At 43.0% G+C, this 13241-nt stretch overlaps 1 protein-coding gene across 1 annotated transcript in view; it reads left to right on the top strand.

Moving 5' to 3' along the window:
* The first annotated feature begins 1023 nt into the window (after window positions 1-1023).
* The window catches only part of slc23a4 (solute carrier family 23 member 4), a 34618-nt gene continuing 22400 nt past the window's right edge, over window positions 1024-13241 (top strand). Inside the window, exons 1-3 of the mRNA XM_056281783.1 lie at window positions 1024-1071; window positions 2240-2380; window positions 4251-4408. Of these exons, the coding sequence (XP_056137758.1) occupies window positions 1024-1071; window positions 2240-2380; window positions 4251-4408 (347 nt within the window). The remainder of the gene's footprint in view (window positions 1072-2239; window positions 2381-4250; window positions 4409-13241) is intronic.

Consider the following 13241-nt stretch of genomic DNA (forward strand, 5'->3'; position numbering starts at 1 on the left):
AGTTCGTGCCTTTCTGACTAGATCAAGCTAGTCTTGACTGGCTGGTGATGAAACTCAGATATTTAGCCTCTTTGGAGTCGTTATCAGAGCTAATGATGTCAATGGCTCTTTTTGTGTTCCGATGTTTAGCAACGACAGACGTTGGCGGTGTTAGTTTCGACTTCGTTAGTGCTCCATTCAGTGGTCATGAGTCGTTGGAGCCGATAGTGACCGACTGTTGTTCTTGGAGGCTAAGCTTTTGAGTCTCCTGGGTAGAGATGAAAGGACGGCATTGTAAGTGGGAGATAGGTGGTGTCGCAGACCTCCTCCTCTGTTGAGGGATGGTTTTTCCAATTTTTTTTCCAGTATTGTATACTGTTCTTGTATTTTATGTGAACACACTCTCACACACACACACACACACACACACACACACACAGACACACACAAACACATGCACACACACACATGCAGAGTCTGACAAATTGTTTTATTGCATCTGTTGATGTATATATGTTCTGTATTCGTGCACTGTTGTCCTTTATGTGAAAATGCTTTGCAATACAAATGTAAATTTGTCATGCTAATAAAAGCAAATTTGAAAATTGAGTGAGAGAAGAGAGAAAGTTTCTCAAAAGAGAAGAAACAGAAGAGAAAGCGAGAGTAGAGCAAGAGAAAGAGGGAGAGAGGGGAGGAAGGGGAAATGTAATGCTCTGACAGGGCGCTCTCCTCTCTGAGGGCCGATCAGCTGCTGTTACTGTTGTAATTGGGTTCACATGAGTTGCTGGCGGTACTAACTTCATTTACAATCAGCAACAATAGTAGTCTCGTGTCTCAACTCTCCTTACTCCAACCACCCCAACACACTTTCTCTCTCTTTCTCTCTCTTTCTATCCGACTCCGTTACTCTCTCTACTCCCTCCTTTTTTCTCCTCCACACCCGCTCTCATTATCAGTCATCTAGGCGCTTTATTGCTTTGCCTCCTGGCTAGAGGATCACTACAACATACAGCACAAAACCTGAGCCTGCAGGCTGAAGCTGATATGGCTCCAGAAAATGAAAGCAACGGCCTTGACAACTATGCATTTGCAGTGAGTATACAAACTGGTTAATTGCATATGAATAGGTGTTTTGAAAAGTTTGGCTGTTGAAGCTGTTGAGATAAATGTACATGATGCTACATTATAAACTGCCGCGAGGCTACATTGTGAACTCCCAAGGGCACTTGGTTTCTCATTTCTCGTTTTGCCCGTTTCAAACTATTTGGAAAATCCAGCAAGTTGCTTGTAGACATAAAGACAATCATAAAACCTATTTCTAATCATTTAGCTTGATAATGTATGGTTTGTGAATTTGCCTCTTACTATCATGTTATAAACTAAACCCAAGTAAAGCTAATGTCACTAACTAAATATAACGGTGAGTTAATCCTTTCCGTCAAAGCAGAATACCAAGCAAATTAATGCCATGGATATCTACCAGTGTGCCTTGTTTACATGCCTGCTCTTCCATGCTGAAAGTCACATTGTTGATAAGAGGTTTTTTTTTCTTTTCCCTGAGTCAAGATGAGCAAAAGCAGTGATGGCATATTTGTTTCTCTCTCCCTTTTTTTTTCTCTACGTTCAGTTAAAATTTCCATCTCCAAGTAAACTGGGCATCTTTATGGCTGTTTCTGCCCTCAAACCTTCAGCTTTGAACAAAAATTTGAAGATTGCAGCAGTACCTGTCAGTGACGGAAAGGATTCGCTGAATAAGGCTGTGATGTTGAGGACATGAAAATGTCCTGTTCTTTAAAGATCACGTTACATGAAGCAAACACTTCACTGCACGTATCTTGTGAGCTTCATCGAGAGATGTTTCATGTGATAAGCCATGATTCCGGGGCAAATCACTTACTTTTATGTCTGCTAGACTGGTCAAGGCTAGAAGGTTTTTAAAGAGTGGTTGAAAAGTTATATAATGTACACTGTAAAAAATAATATGCTGGTTTAATTTAGAAAAGTAAGGCAACCTATTACAAGCCCTTTTCTGAATAATCTCAACTAGACTGTGCACTCTAGTTGAGATTACTCAGAAAAGGGCCTTTTTTACAGTGTTCTGTTGAGAAAAAGGTTCCCTCCAACACTTGAATATCACGAACATTTTCTCGTAAAAGTGTGCAAGGTATACGAGAGCGTGTCGCCAGCATATATCATCATGTCATTTTCTTCTTCAACCAGTACAATGTTGTGCTTTCTCCCTATCTGTCTGGAATTGTAGCTTGATGGGCGCTTTTGTGATCTTCCCGAGAAAAAGGATGGAGATGAATCACACATATCAGAAGAGGAGGACAAGGACAAGTTAGCTTATTGCGTGACAGATGTCCCACCCTGGTACCTCTGCGTCATTTTGGGCATTCAGGTACATCGGCAAACTGTTTGTCAGCACCACTGGCTTTTCCATGATGGGATTACATAAGGGTGCTGTGGGGCTGAGGGTCTATGGATGGTACAGACTGTAAATTGAGTGGAAACATGGTGAAAAGTTCACATGAGGACCTCAGTCTGTTCTCGCAGTTACACTTGGTAAAAATGATGACTATGAAAATGGATGTTTAGCCAGCTGAGATCACGTTATCGATGAGGTTTTGTGTTACGTAGATTTTACGATGGCTGACCTTTACATAGTTACGTGACCATTGACTTCCCTACTCCTACTCATTTCATTCTGTCCATTGAACCAATATGTCTTTGGCACGGCCTAACTTTGGAGGGAGCATTAATCTCATGTCAGATCTGGAATGAACTTCCCCACCATACAGCATGTTGTCAACTTTCAGTATGACAACATGCCGTAGCACCTTATGATACAGGCTGCTGTAAATCTGCATTTGATGAGGCATCCGGGTAGCCTAGTGGTCTATTCCGTTGCCTTTCAACACGGGTATCGCCGCTTCGAATCCTCGTGTTACCTCCGACTTGGTAGGGTGTCCCGACAGACACAATTGTTTGTGTCTGTGGGTGGGAAGTCGGATGTGGGTATGTGTCTTGGTCGCTGCACTAGCACCTCCTCTGGTTGGTAGGGGCGCCTATTCAGGGGGGAGGGGAAACTGGAAGGAATAGCTTGATCCTCCCGTGCACTATGTCCCCCTGGCAAACCTCCTCACTGTCAGGTGAAAAGCAGCAGCTGGTGACTCCACATGTATCGGAGGAGGCATGGGGTAGTCTGCAGCCCTCCCCGGATCAGCAGAGGGGGTGGAGCAGAGACCAGGACAGCTCAGAACTGGATGGGTACAATTGGGGAGAAAAGGGGGGGGGGGATAAATCTGCATTTGAGTTCCCCATGTGAACTAAACTAACCCAGTATTTTGTATACCATGTATCAAGTCAAAGTTGAACCAGTTCATCTGGATACAATGTTTATTGACAGAATTAAGTCAGGTCAGTAATTTTTTCCAAACGATTGGAAGGTTTTCACTATATTTTCCATTTTGTTTAAAGGTAGCAAATGTTGTTGTATATAAAGGGCTGGGCAATATGTCAATATAATCATTTATAGTCTTTCAATCAAATCAAATCAATTTTATTTGTATAGCCCAATATCACAAATTACAAATTTGCCTCAGTGGGCTTAACAGCAACACAACATCCTGTCCTTAGACCCTCTCATCGGATAAGGAACAACTCCCTAAAAAAACCCTTTAACAGGGAGAAAAAATAGGAAGAAACCTCAGGGATAGCAACAGAGGAGGGATCTCTCTCCCAAGATGGACAGCGTGCAATGGATGTTGTGTTCACGCAATTTACATAATACAACATTGAAAGAGGATAACAGAATTATAATGGACATAAAATAGTGGGACAAAATTTGGATATTTCCATATTGTGATATATAATTTGTTGTCTAAAATAATTATAATCATACTGCATGATGTAACATTTCTCAAAAAGGGAATATTATTTGAAAACTAGTTTTGGTTTTGATATTATACCTTACATTACAATGTACAGTTCAATGTAATAAACTTCAGTTGGCTTCTTAAACAACACATTTTTTGCATAAGTACGCAGATATTGTGATATATCTTTCGATATCATCCAAAAATCCCATATGATTATGATGATAATATTTTCTTGACTTATGTGGGGCAGTTTATCTCCACGGAGCGCATTTTAAAGTAGAAATGTAAACTCTCTAGTCAGTTCGCCCTAGCATACATGAAGTCGTGGAATAAACCAACGTTAATCAAACGTCTCTCTCCTCCTGCGCCTCCTTCTCTCTACTCTTTCAGCATTGCTTGACAGCATTTGGAGGGATCATTGCCATCCCTCTGATTCTGTCCCAGGGACTGTGTCTGCAGCATGATGGCCTCACCCAGAGCCACCTCATCAGCACCATCTTCTTCGTCTCTGGTTTCTGCACCCTGCTGCAGGTCACTTTTGGCATTAGGTGAGGAGGGGGGGGGGGAGAGAGAGTAGGCAGCTACAGAATCGTTAATGAAAATTATATTCCGTCTTAACAGGTCTTTAGTAAAGGTTCAGATCAGTATTAAAGATAAAATCTCCCCTTTTGGGAGCAAAATGTCTGGCTGGTAACTTTTAGGCTATGTTTATACAGCAATCCAAATTTGTGTGACTTGATTTGGTCTGACTGTCCACATGGTTATTTGTAAGTGATCGGGTCGGGTTTGCGAGTTCAGGCATCACTAAACTTAGGGTTTTTCCTGTCTCAATTTAAGGCGGAGGTGGTACCATCCTGATCATGCACACACACGTGCATGTGTACTGTGCCTTCAACTGGCTCAAGCAAACACTTTTTCTTTTACAAACAATGTATTTTAGGATTTCCAATAATTCTATCCATCCATTTTCCAAACCGCTTATCCTGCTGTCAGGGTCGCGGGGATGCTGGAGCCTATCCCAGCAGTCATTGGGCAGCAGGCAGGGAGACACCCTGGACAGGCCACCAGACTATCACACAAGACCGACATACATGCACACACCCACACACATTCATACCAAGAGACAATTTAGCATGGCCGATTCCCCTGACCTACATGTCTTTGGACTGTGGGAGGAAACCGGAGCCCCCGGAGGAAACCCATACAGACACAGGGAGAACATGCAAACTCCACACAGGACAACCCGAGATGACCCCTCAAGGTTGGACTACCCTGGGGCTTGAACCCAGGACCTTCTTACTGTGAGATGACCGTGCTAACCACTGCGCCACCGTGCCACCCTAATAATTTTATGATTGAAGAAAATATGACAATTATCACGTTAAAGCATATTTTATTTTATTTTTTTAAATAAAGGCGCCCTGTTCAACATTAAATTAAATACAACATAAATGCGAGTGTGTTAATTTACACACTTAACAGCAAAGTTGTTTAAAATTAAATCAAATATAACATAAAAGCCTTTGCTTTAATTTACGCTTTTCACAACTGGAAATGTCTGGAAAATTGCAGCTCTTTTTTCCTCGTTGGCACTTTTGGCAGCGCCTTTCCAGGTGCACTGTGCTGATTACGATACAGCACCACCACATCGGCGGCGGCGCAAGGCCTCAATTACGATTAAAAATGACATCCACTGAGTGCAATGCTCATTAGATAATAGTGTTTTTCATTAAGACACCCGTTGAGAGCTGGAGACGGGGCAGAATTTGACGGAGGCGGCCGCCTCCGCCTATTCTCTATGCAGGAAAAACCCTGACTAAATTTTCTGCATTGGTTGCTGTGATAATGATGCATGCTATGTATGTATGTATGTATGTATGTATGTATGTATGTATGTATGTATGTTATGTATGCTATGTATGTATGTATGTATGTATGTATGTATGTATGTATGTATGTATGTATGTATGTATGTATGTGTGTATGTTAACCAGAGGCAAAACAGCTAGCTGCAGGTTATTATGGAAATGTATCTTATTCTTTCTTCAGGCCGTAGTAATGCCTGGGCGCATTGCAGAACTCCTCTGTCATATCAGACGGCATCAGCAATGAAGCAATTAATACATGCAGCCATGTTTGGTGCTGCAGTAACAGCTGATACTGCTGTGAAATGAGAGGTGCGGTGCATTGCAAGTGATGTAAAGACAGTTTGATATCCAATTTATTTATTGCACGTCTGTCTGTTTTGGGAGAGAGAGCCCTCCTCTGTGCTCTCCATGAGGTTTCTTCCTATTTTTTCTCCATGTAAAACGTTTTGTTTGTTTGTTATTTTACAGGGTGTTGTTCCTTATCCAATGTGAGGGTCTAAGGACAGGATTCTGTGTTGCTGTAAAGCCCCCTGAGATAAATTTATAATTTGTGATATTGGGCTATACAAGTAAAACTGGTGTGACTTGACTTCAACTTGAGCGGCCAGAATGAGAGACATATTTAGAAAATTGATATGAATCACATTAAGTGAATCATTGCGTAATTTCCCCATTTGGATCAATAAAGTATCTCAAAAAATTACAAATCTCAGTTTGAATCTGATTTGAAAAAATTGGTTTCCATGTTTGTTTTTTTGCTGTTCAGACTTAGTGAGAGCTATCAAATTCCAATCTGGATATGCAAAAAAAAGAAAAAATCAGATTTGAGGTGCCAGTCATGGGGCGGCATGGCAGTGCAATGGTTAGTGCTGTCGCCTCACAGCAAGAAGGTCCTCGGTTCGAACCCTGGAGTTATCCAACCTTGGGGGTCATCCTCTGTGTGGAGTTTGCATGTTCTTCCCGTGTCTACGGTGGGGTTTCTCCGGGTGCTCTGGTTTCCCCCACCATCAAAAAGATATGCATGTTAGGGTTAATACTCCTGTCTGTGCTCCTGACTGAGGTAATGGGAAAAGAACTGGAGTTGGTCCCCGGGCACTGCACGGCAGCTGCTCACTGCTCCTAGCTACACAGCTAGGATGGGTTAAATGCAGGCCATAATTTCCCTATGGGGATCAATAAAGTATCTCAAATCATTGTCATATCATGGAGAAGTTAGTCGGACACAGGTGTGCCGTGTTGACTAGGCAGGTCATTTCTGCCTCTCTCCACTCAATCCCCATTCCACTCACAATAGTTATTTGTATTTTTTTTCAACTACTTAACTTCTTTTCGTGGTTGCAGGGTCCTTGAGCCTATCCTGGTACAGTTTGAGCAGAGGTTATAGACATCCTAGACAGGTCACCAGTCAGTCACAGGGCCACAGAAAAGGGAGGAGCCGAGGGAGGAGTCAGAGGGAGGAGCCGATTGGGGAAATCCCGGATTTCAGCTTTAAGCATATTTTTGGATTATAGGAGGAAATTTGGGCAGCACAGTGGCGCAGTGGTTAGCACAGTCGCCTCACAGCAGGAAGGTCCTGGGTTTGAGGCCCGGGGTTGTCCAACCTTGGGGTCATCCCAGGTCGTCCTCTGTGTGGAGTTTGTATGTTCTCCCATGTCTGTGTGGGTTTCTTCTGGGTGCTCCGGTTTCCTCCCACAGTCCAAAGACATGTAGGTCAGGTGAATTGGCCGTACTAAATTGTCCCTAGGTGTGTGGGTCGGCCCTGTGATGGCCTGGTGGCCTGTCCAGGGTGTCTCCCCGCCTACTGCCCAATGACTGCTGGGATAGCCTCCAGCATCCCTGTGGCCCTGAGAACAGGATAAACGGTTTGGATAATGGATGGATGGATGGAATTTGGGTACCTGGTATTCATATTGAATCCACTGAATACACATGCATCATTTAATGTGTAGCTCTCTTGCTGTGAGGCAGTAGCGCTAACCAGCAGGCCACCATGCTGTCCTATGTTTCAGTATCAGAGTGAGTCTTAAAATCTCACTTTCATTTAAAAAAGAGTGAACTTGGAGTTGAAATAATTCTACTTGCTTCAATATAGTAACTCTTTTTACCAGAATTTTAACAGGAGCAAGTGTCTGTATCTCAAAGTAACGCACTGTAATGCAGATAACTTCTAATGCATTTTTTTATTGGAAAAAACCCTCCCCCAACTTTTCACATGCATTAGAAAAAGAAACAACATTTTTAGAGTCATTGCTAGATTACAGTACAGTTGTTGACTTGCGACATTGGGGTGATGAATATTTTAGGTTGTTCGTTGGTAGATGATAGGTAAACTTAGCAGTTGGTAGAGCTCAATACCAGATCAATTTACAATCTCACAGCAGTGTACTTTAAATGGTGTGTTTCAGTTTGTAACTCACTGCAGAATTCCCAAGGCAGGTATAATGTTCAATACAATCTTTCAAGCCACCCCTTCCAAATGAACAAGCAGAACAGTGTGACCTATTTTTTTTCCTTTTTAATCTATTTTCGACTCTGGGGGCTCTAACTATGAACAGTAGGATATTCTACTTAGTGCAGATTTTCTATCCAAGAGCTTATGAAGGAGGTAAATTGTCAAATAGCTGAGCTAGAAAATTATGAATCATGATGAGCGCACTTCAGAGGGCAGTTAATGTCAGTACCCTGGCAAAATCTTTCTCCTATTTGATTGATTTACTTATGATGATAATACTGTGACGTATAATATACGTTTCCTTGTATCTGATCTTAAGTCGGTGGCACAGTGGTTAGCGCGGTCACCTCACAGCAAAAAGGTTTTGGGTTCGAAACCCCGGGGTTGTCCAACCTTGGGGGTCATCCCAAGCCGTCCTCTGTGTGGAGTTTGCATGTTCTCCCCCAGGTCTGCGTGGGTTTCCTCTGGGTGCTCCGGTTTCCTCCCACGGTCCAAAGGCAAGTAGGTCAGGTGAAGAGGCTTTACTAAATTGTCCCTGGGTGTGAAGGTGTCGGCCCTGTGATGAACTGGCGGCCTGTCCAGGGGGTCTCCCCGCCTGCTGCCCAATGACTGCTGGGATCGGCTCCAGCATCCCGCGACCCGAATTCAGATAAGCGGCTTGAATAATGGATGGATGAATGAGTTTAAGTCATAAATGCACATACAATTCAAAACTACACAACACAGTGTGTAGTTTTAGCTGTTTTGTTGAGACACTTGAATCAGCTCAAAATATTAGCACAGAGAAAAAGTACAAACAAACTCATGGCAGGGCAGTGCCCTTTCACACATCCATCCATCCATTATCCAAGCCGCTTATCCCAACCGGGGTCGCAGGATGCTGGAGCCTATTCCAGCAGTCATTGGGCGGCAGGCGGGGAGACACCCTGTACAGGCCGCCAGTCTGTAGGTTAAGATTTAAACACTGAATGATAAGTGACACCACTTTTTTTGCAATGACAAACGCAACAGGTTTCGATATGATTTGAGTTTTAACTAGTGATTTAATTTTGACTTGTGAAACCTAAACAGTGCTCTGTAGCTTTGAACTGGAATAACTTCTGTGTGGACCCAGCCTGGCTCAAAATTTGTGTCACAGTAGGATTAGCGAAGGAATTTCCATCTTATTATGTTTGGAATCTAGTTCTCGCTAAAACCACATTCCCTCGGCTTAGCACCACTGATGCGTCCTTGACTTTCTCCAAATACCTTGGTGGTCAGCTGTGAGGGGAAAACAATGGATGTGTTCAACACCATTTCCTATTCACAGAAGCCTGAAAACAAAACACTGACACTGTGTGTGCTTTAAGACAGAAAACATTATGCATTTCCATCAAAATGTACATACTCCGAGCTAATTAACTTAGGGGGCGCTCCTGTGATTTATGATACCATGATAACCAGCTTTGGCTGCCGCTGGAATACCCTGCAGGGCACTGCTCAGCCTGCAGCTTTTTTTTTCCTTTTTCCCTCAACATCTGATGTAAATTTGTGAAGTGGATCGGGCAGGAAAACATTTCCCTTTAGCAGATTTGATTAGAGAGTCATGATCTGTCAGTGTCCTCACGAGATTCAAATCAACTTTGTTAGAGTCCACACTGTGATTGAAAGAGATGGAAAAAGAGACAGAGAGCAAGAGACAGAGACAGAGTGAGCAAGAGAGAGACAGAGACAGAGAGAGAGACAGAGCAAGAGAGAGAGAGACAGAGAGCAAGAGACAGACAAACAGACAGACCGACAGAGAGAGAGAGAGATTTTTTCAAAAGTACATTTTAGTTTACATTCCAGTTCAGCAGCTGATATTCAGACGTGTGCGTCTTGTTGTAATCCAGCTCATAAAAAAAAAACAGTTTCAATAAATGTCTCATTGAGTGGTTCAAGCAATGTATTAATAACAGCAAGCAGGTTTTCAAATCGTCCACACCACACTGTAAAACGATGAAAAGTTGTTTCTGTTGACCCGCAGCAAGGACAAACATTGGGGAGAAAGAGAGAGAGAGAGAGAGAGAGAGAGAGAGAGAGAGAGAGAGAGAGAGAGAGAGAGAGAGAGAACAGCTCTTTATTTTACATGAAAAAAACTGGCATCTGGGTGGCGTGGCAGTCTATTCTGTTGCCTACCAACACGAGGGTTGCCAGTTCGAATCCCTGTGTTACCTCCAGCTTAGTCGGGTATCCCTACAGACACAATTGGCCATGTCTGCAGGTGGGAAGCCAGATGCGGGTATATGTCCTGGTCTCTGCACTAGTGCCTCCTCTGGTTGGTCGGGGCGCCTGTTCAGGGAGGAACTAGGGGTAATGGCATGATCCTCCCATGCGCTATGCCCCCCTGGCAAAACCCCTCACTGTCAGGTGATTTATCAGAGGAGGCATGTGGTGGTAGTCTGCAGTGCTCCTCGGCTTGGCGGAGGGGGTGGAGCAGCAACCGGGACGGCTTGGAAGAGTGGGGTAATTGGCCAAGTACAATTTGGGAGAACAAGGGGGGGGGCTTTAACATCGACACATCTAATTTTACAATATTAACAGAGTAACTCCTTTACATTAACACACCAAAAGAATTACTCTTTAAATAAATAAATAGACAAGAAATAACAAAAAATCTGATTAAACAAAAGGAGCTATACATGTTTACTGCATAGAACTCTTGTTATAAAATGCTTGATACTTAAAAAAAATGGATCAAGTCACAGACTCCCAAAGGGTTTAAAAAACATTATGCAAAAACAGAATTAAACACCAATTGCTCCTCTTTGACTGAGCAAATGGCTGTCGTGAAACACCACTGTGCAATAAACTCATCTAAGCTGTTCATTAGAGTAAGAAACTGAAATCCACTCGGACTCTCGCCTTTACCCATGTGATGAATAAAGGAAGTAAATCTCCAGCTGAACCGTTACCAATTCAAATTTCCCTACTTCTATTAATCGACAGTTTAGCTTGTCCCACTACAAAATTTAAAAGTTACCACTTTTCTGCATCTTTCCTCTTGTACCCAGCGCCAAAGATAAAACACATTTCATTTCATTTTTTATTACAGTGTGAGAATATGGGTTGCAGAGCTTCAAAAAGCACCTGAAGTCTTTCACGTTCCAACTATGATGAAAAATTGTCTCTGGCGACTGACAGAAAGGACACTTAACAGAAACAGCCGGATTTCTTTTTGAAATTAAAGTATTGACTGCCAGCACTCCCTGTAGGATCCTCCACAACAGGTCACCTGACGTTTTGTTCAGTGGGGCTTTATATAGCTCCCTCCACACTGGCCTACAATCATTTGTCACTTTTAACTTCATTCTCCATACAGTGTCGTTTCTCTTATTCAGCATTCTTTTGTTCATGGCTACAACACAACACTTGTACAAGACTTTCCCATCTAACTTGTAAAGGTCCATTTCAGTAGCCAAATTAGAGCCCAGCAAAGGTCCCGTTAGTCCAGTCCGGTCCATTTGGAGACCCAACTTGGGGAAATGATCTCCATTATCAGGTGTCTCAGTTCCAACGGCATAGTCCTGCAGCATGTCCACTTCCTCGATTGTGAGTCTTTTAATCCATGCATTCAAAATGTCCCTAGTATGTCAGCTTGACCTCAAGCCCAGCAGTGAAGCCACTGCCTCTGTGTCAAGAAGCTTTGGATCTGCAGCATCCACTATGTGCTTCAATTTAACAGTTCCAGCTGAGTATAGCCCCCAGTTGAGCCCATGTTTGCTGTCATCCTGAACGTCCAGCCTGGCCCCATGGATTTGAGGCTCTTCCAGGAGCCAAAACAGAGATGCTGTAGGCTGCTGTCTGCACCACTTGAAAAGAGTCGAGGCTCTAAACAGTCCTTGATAGATAGGTGGCAGGTCATGCACACTCTTAAGAACACAGTCTGTTAAAAACAAAGAGGTGTCTGAACCCAAACCCGGTACCTTCTTTAAAATAATGCTCATGAGAGGTCTCCACAGCCCATCATCAGTCCCTGTGAGGTAACGCTGTGTGAACTGTAATCTAAAAGCTGCTACTCTTCTCTCTAGATGCCCTAAACCCTGCCCTCCCTCCTCTTTTGGTATGTATAGTCCACTCTTTGGAAACCAATGCAGTTTATTCCAACAAAAGTTCACCAGAATAGACTTTGGGGGGGTGGGGGTCCATACACATTAGCTTGTGCCAGAGGGTGGAGGCCGCCAAATTATTAACAAGTAAAACTCTTCCTCTGTAAAACATATGTAGCAACAGCCATCTCCACTTTTGTAATCTCCCCTCCACTTTTTCCACCACCCCCTCCCAGTTTTTCCCAACAGACTGCTCATCACCTAAAAACACTCCAAGGTACTTGAAACCTCCCCTCTTCCAATTTAGCCCTCCTGGCAGCTGAGGGAGACCTGCAGACCACCTCCCAACTTCTTAAGCCTCACTTTTTACCAAATTCACTTTAGCAGCTGAGAGATTTCCAAAACTTTTCACCATTTTTCCAACCAAATTTACATTATCTCGATTCTTTACAATGACAACAGTATCGTCTGCGTACACAGATAAAACAACTTGTGTGTTAAAATCAGGTAAAAACAGACCACCAATATAAGTGAAAATTGCACAACAAGGGTTCGATTGAAAGCGCATAGAGCATGCCCAACATTGAGCAGCCTTATCTTACACCTCTAGCTGCTTTGAAAGGTTTACACAAAACACCATTAATTTTCAGTACACTCTCAATGTCTTTGTAAAAAAAAAAACCTTAATTTTGGCAATAAGTCCAGGGATGAGGCCAAACCTTTCTAACACTTTCCAAAGGTATTGGTGCTCAACCCGGTCAAAAGCTTTTTCCTGATCCAAAGAAACCAGACCAGCTTCAAAGTCCAATGAACCAGAGACTTCCAAAACATTCTAAATTAGTGACACATTGTCAACCATGGACCTGTCAGGCATACAGTAGGTTTTGGTCCAATGGATGACCAGATCCATCACCTTCTTCAGTCTGTTGGACAAGACTCTGGAAAGCAGCTTCTAATCCTCACACAGAAGAGAGACCAGACGCCAGTTCTTTAT

Source organism: Lampris incognitus, chromosome 6 (assembly GCF_029633865.1).
Source record: "Lampris incognitus isolate fLamInc1 chromosome 6, fLamInc1.hap2, whole genome shotgun sequence".
NCBI classification, from domain to species: domain Eukaryota; kingdom Metazoa; phylum Chordata; class Actinopteri; order Lampriformes; family Lampridae; genus Lampris; species Lampris incognitus.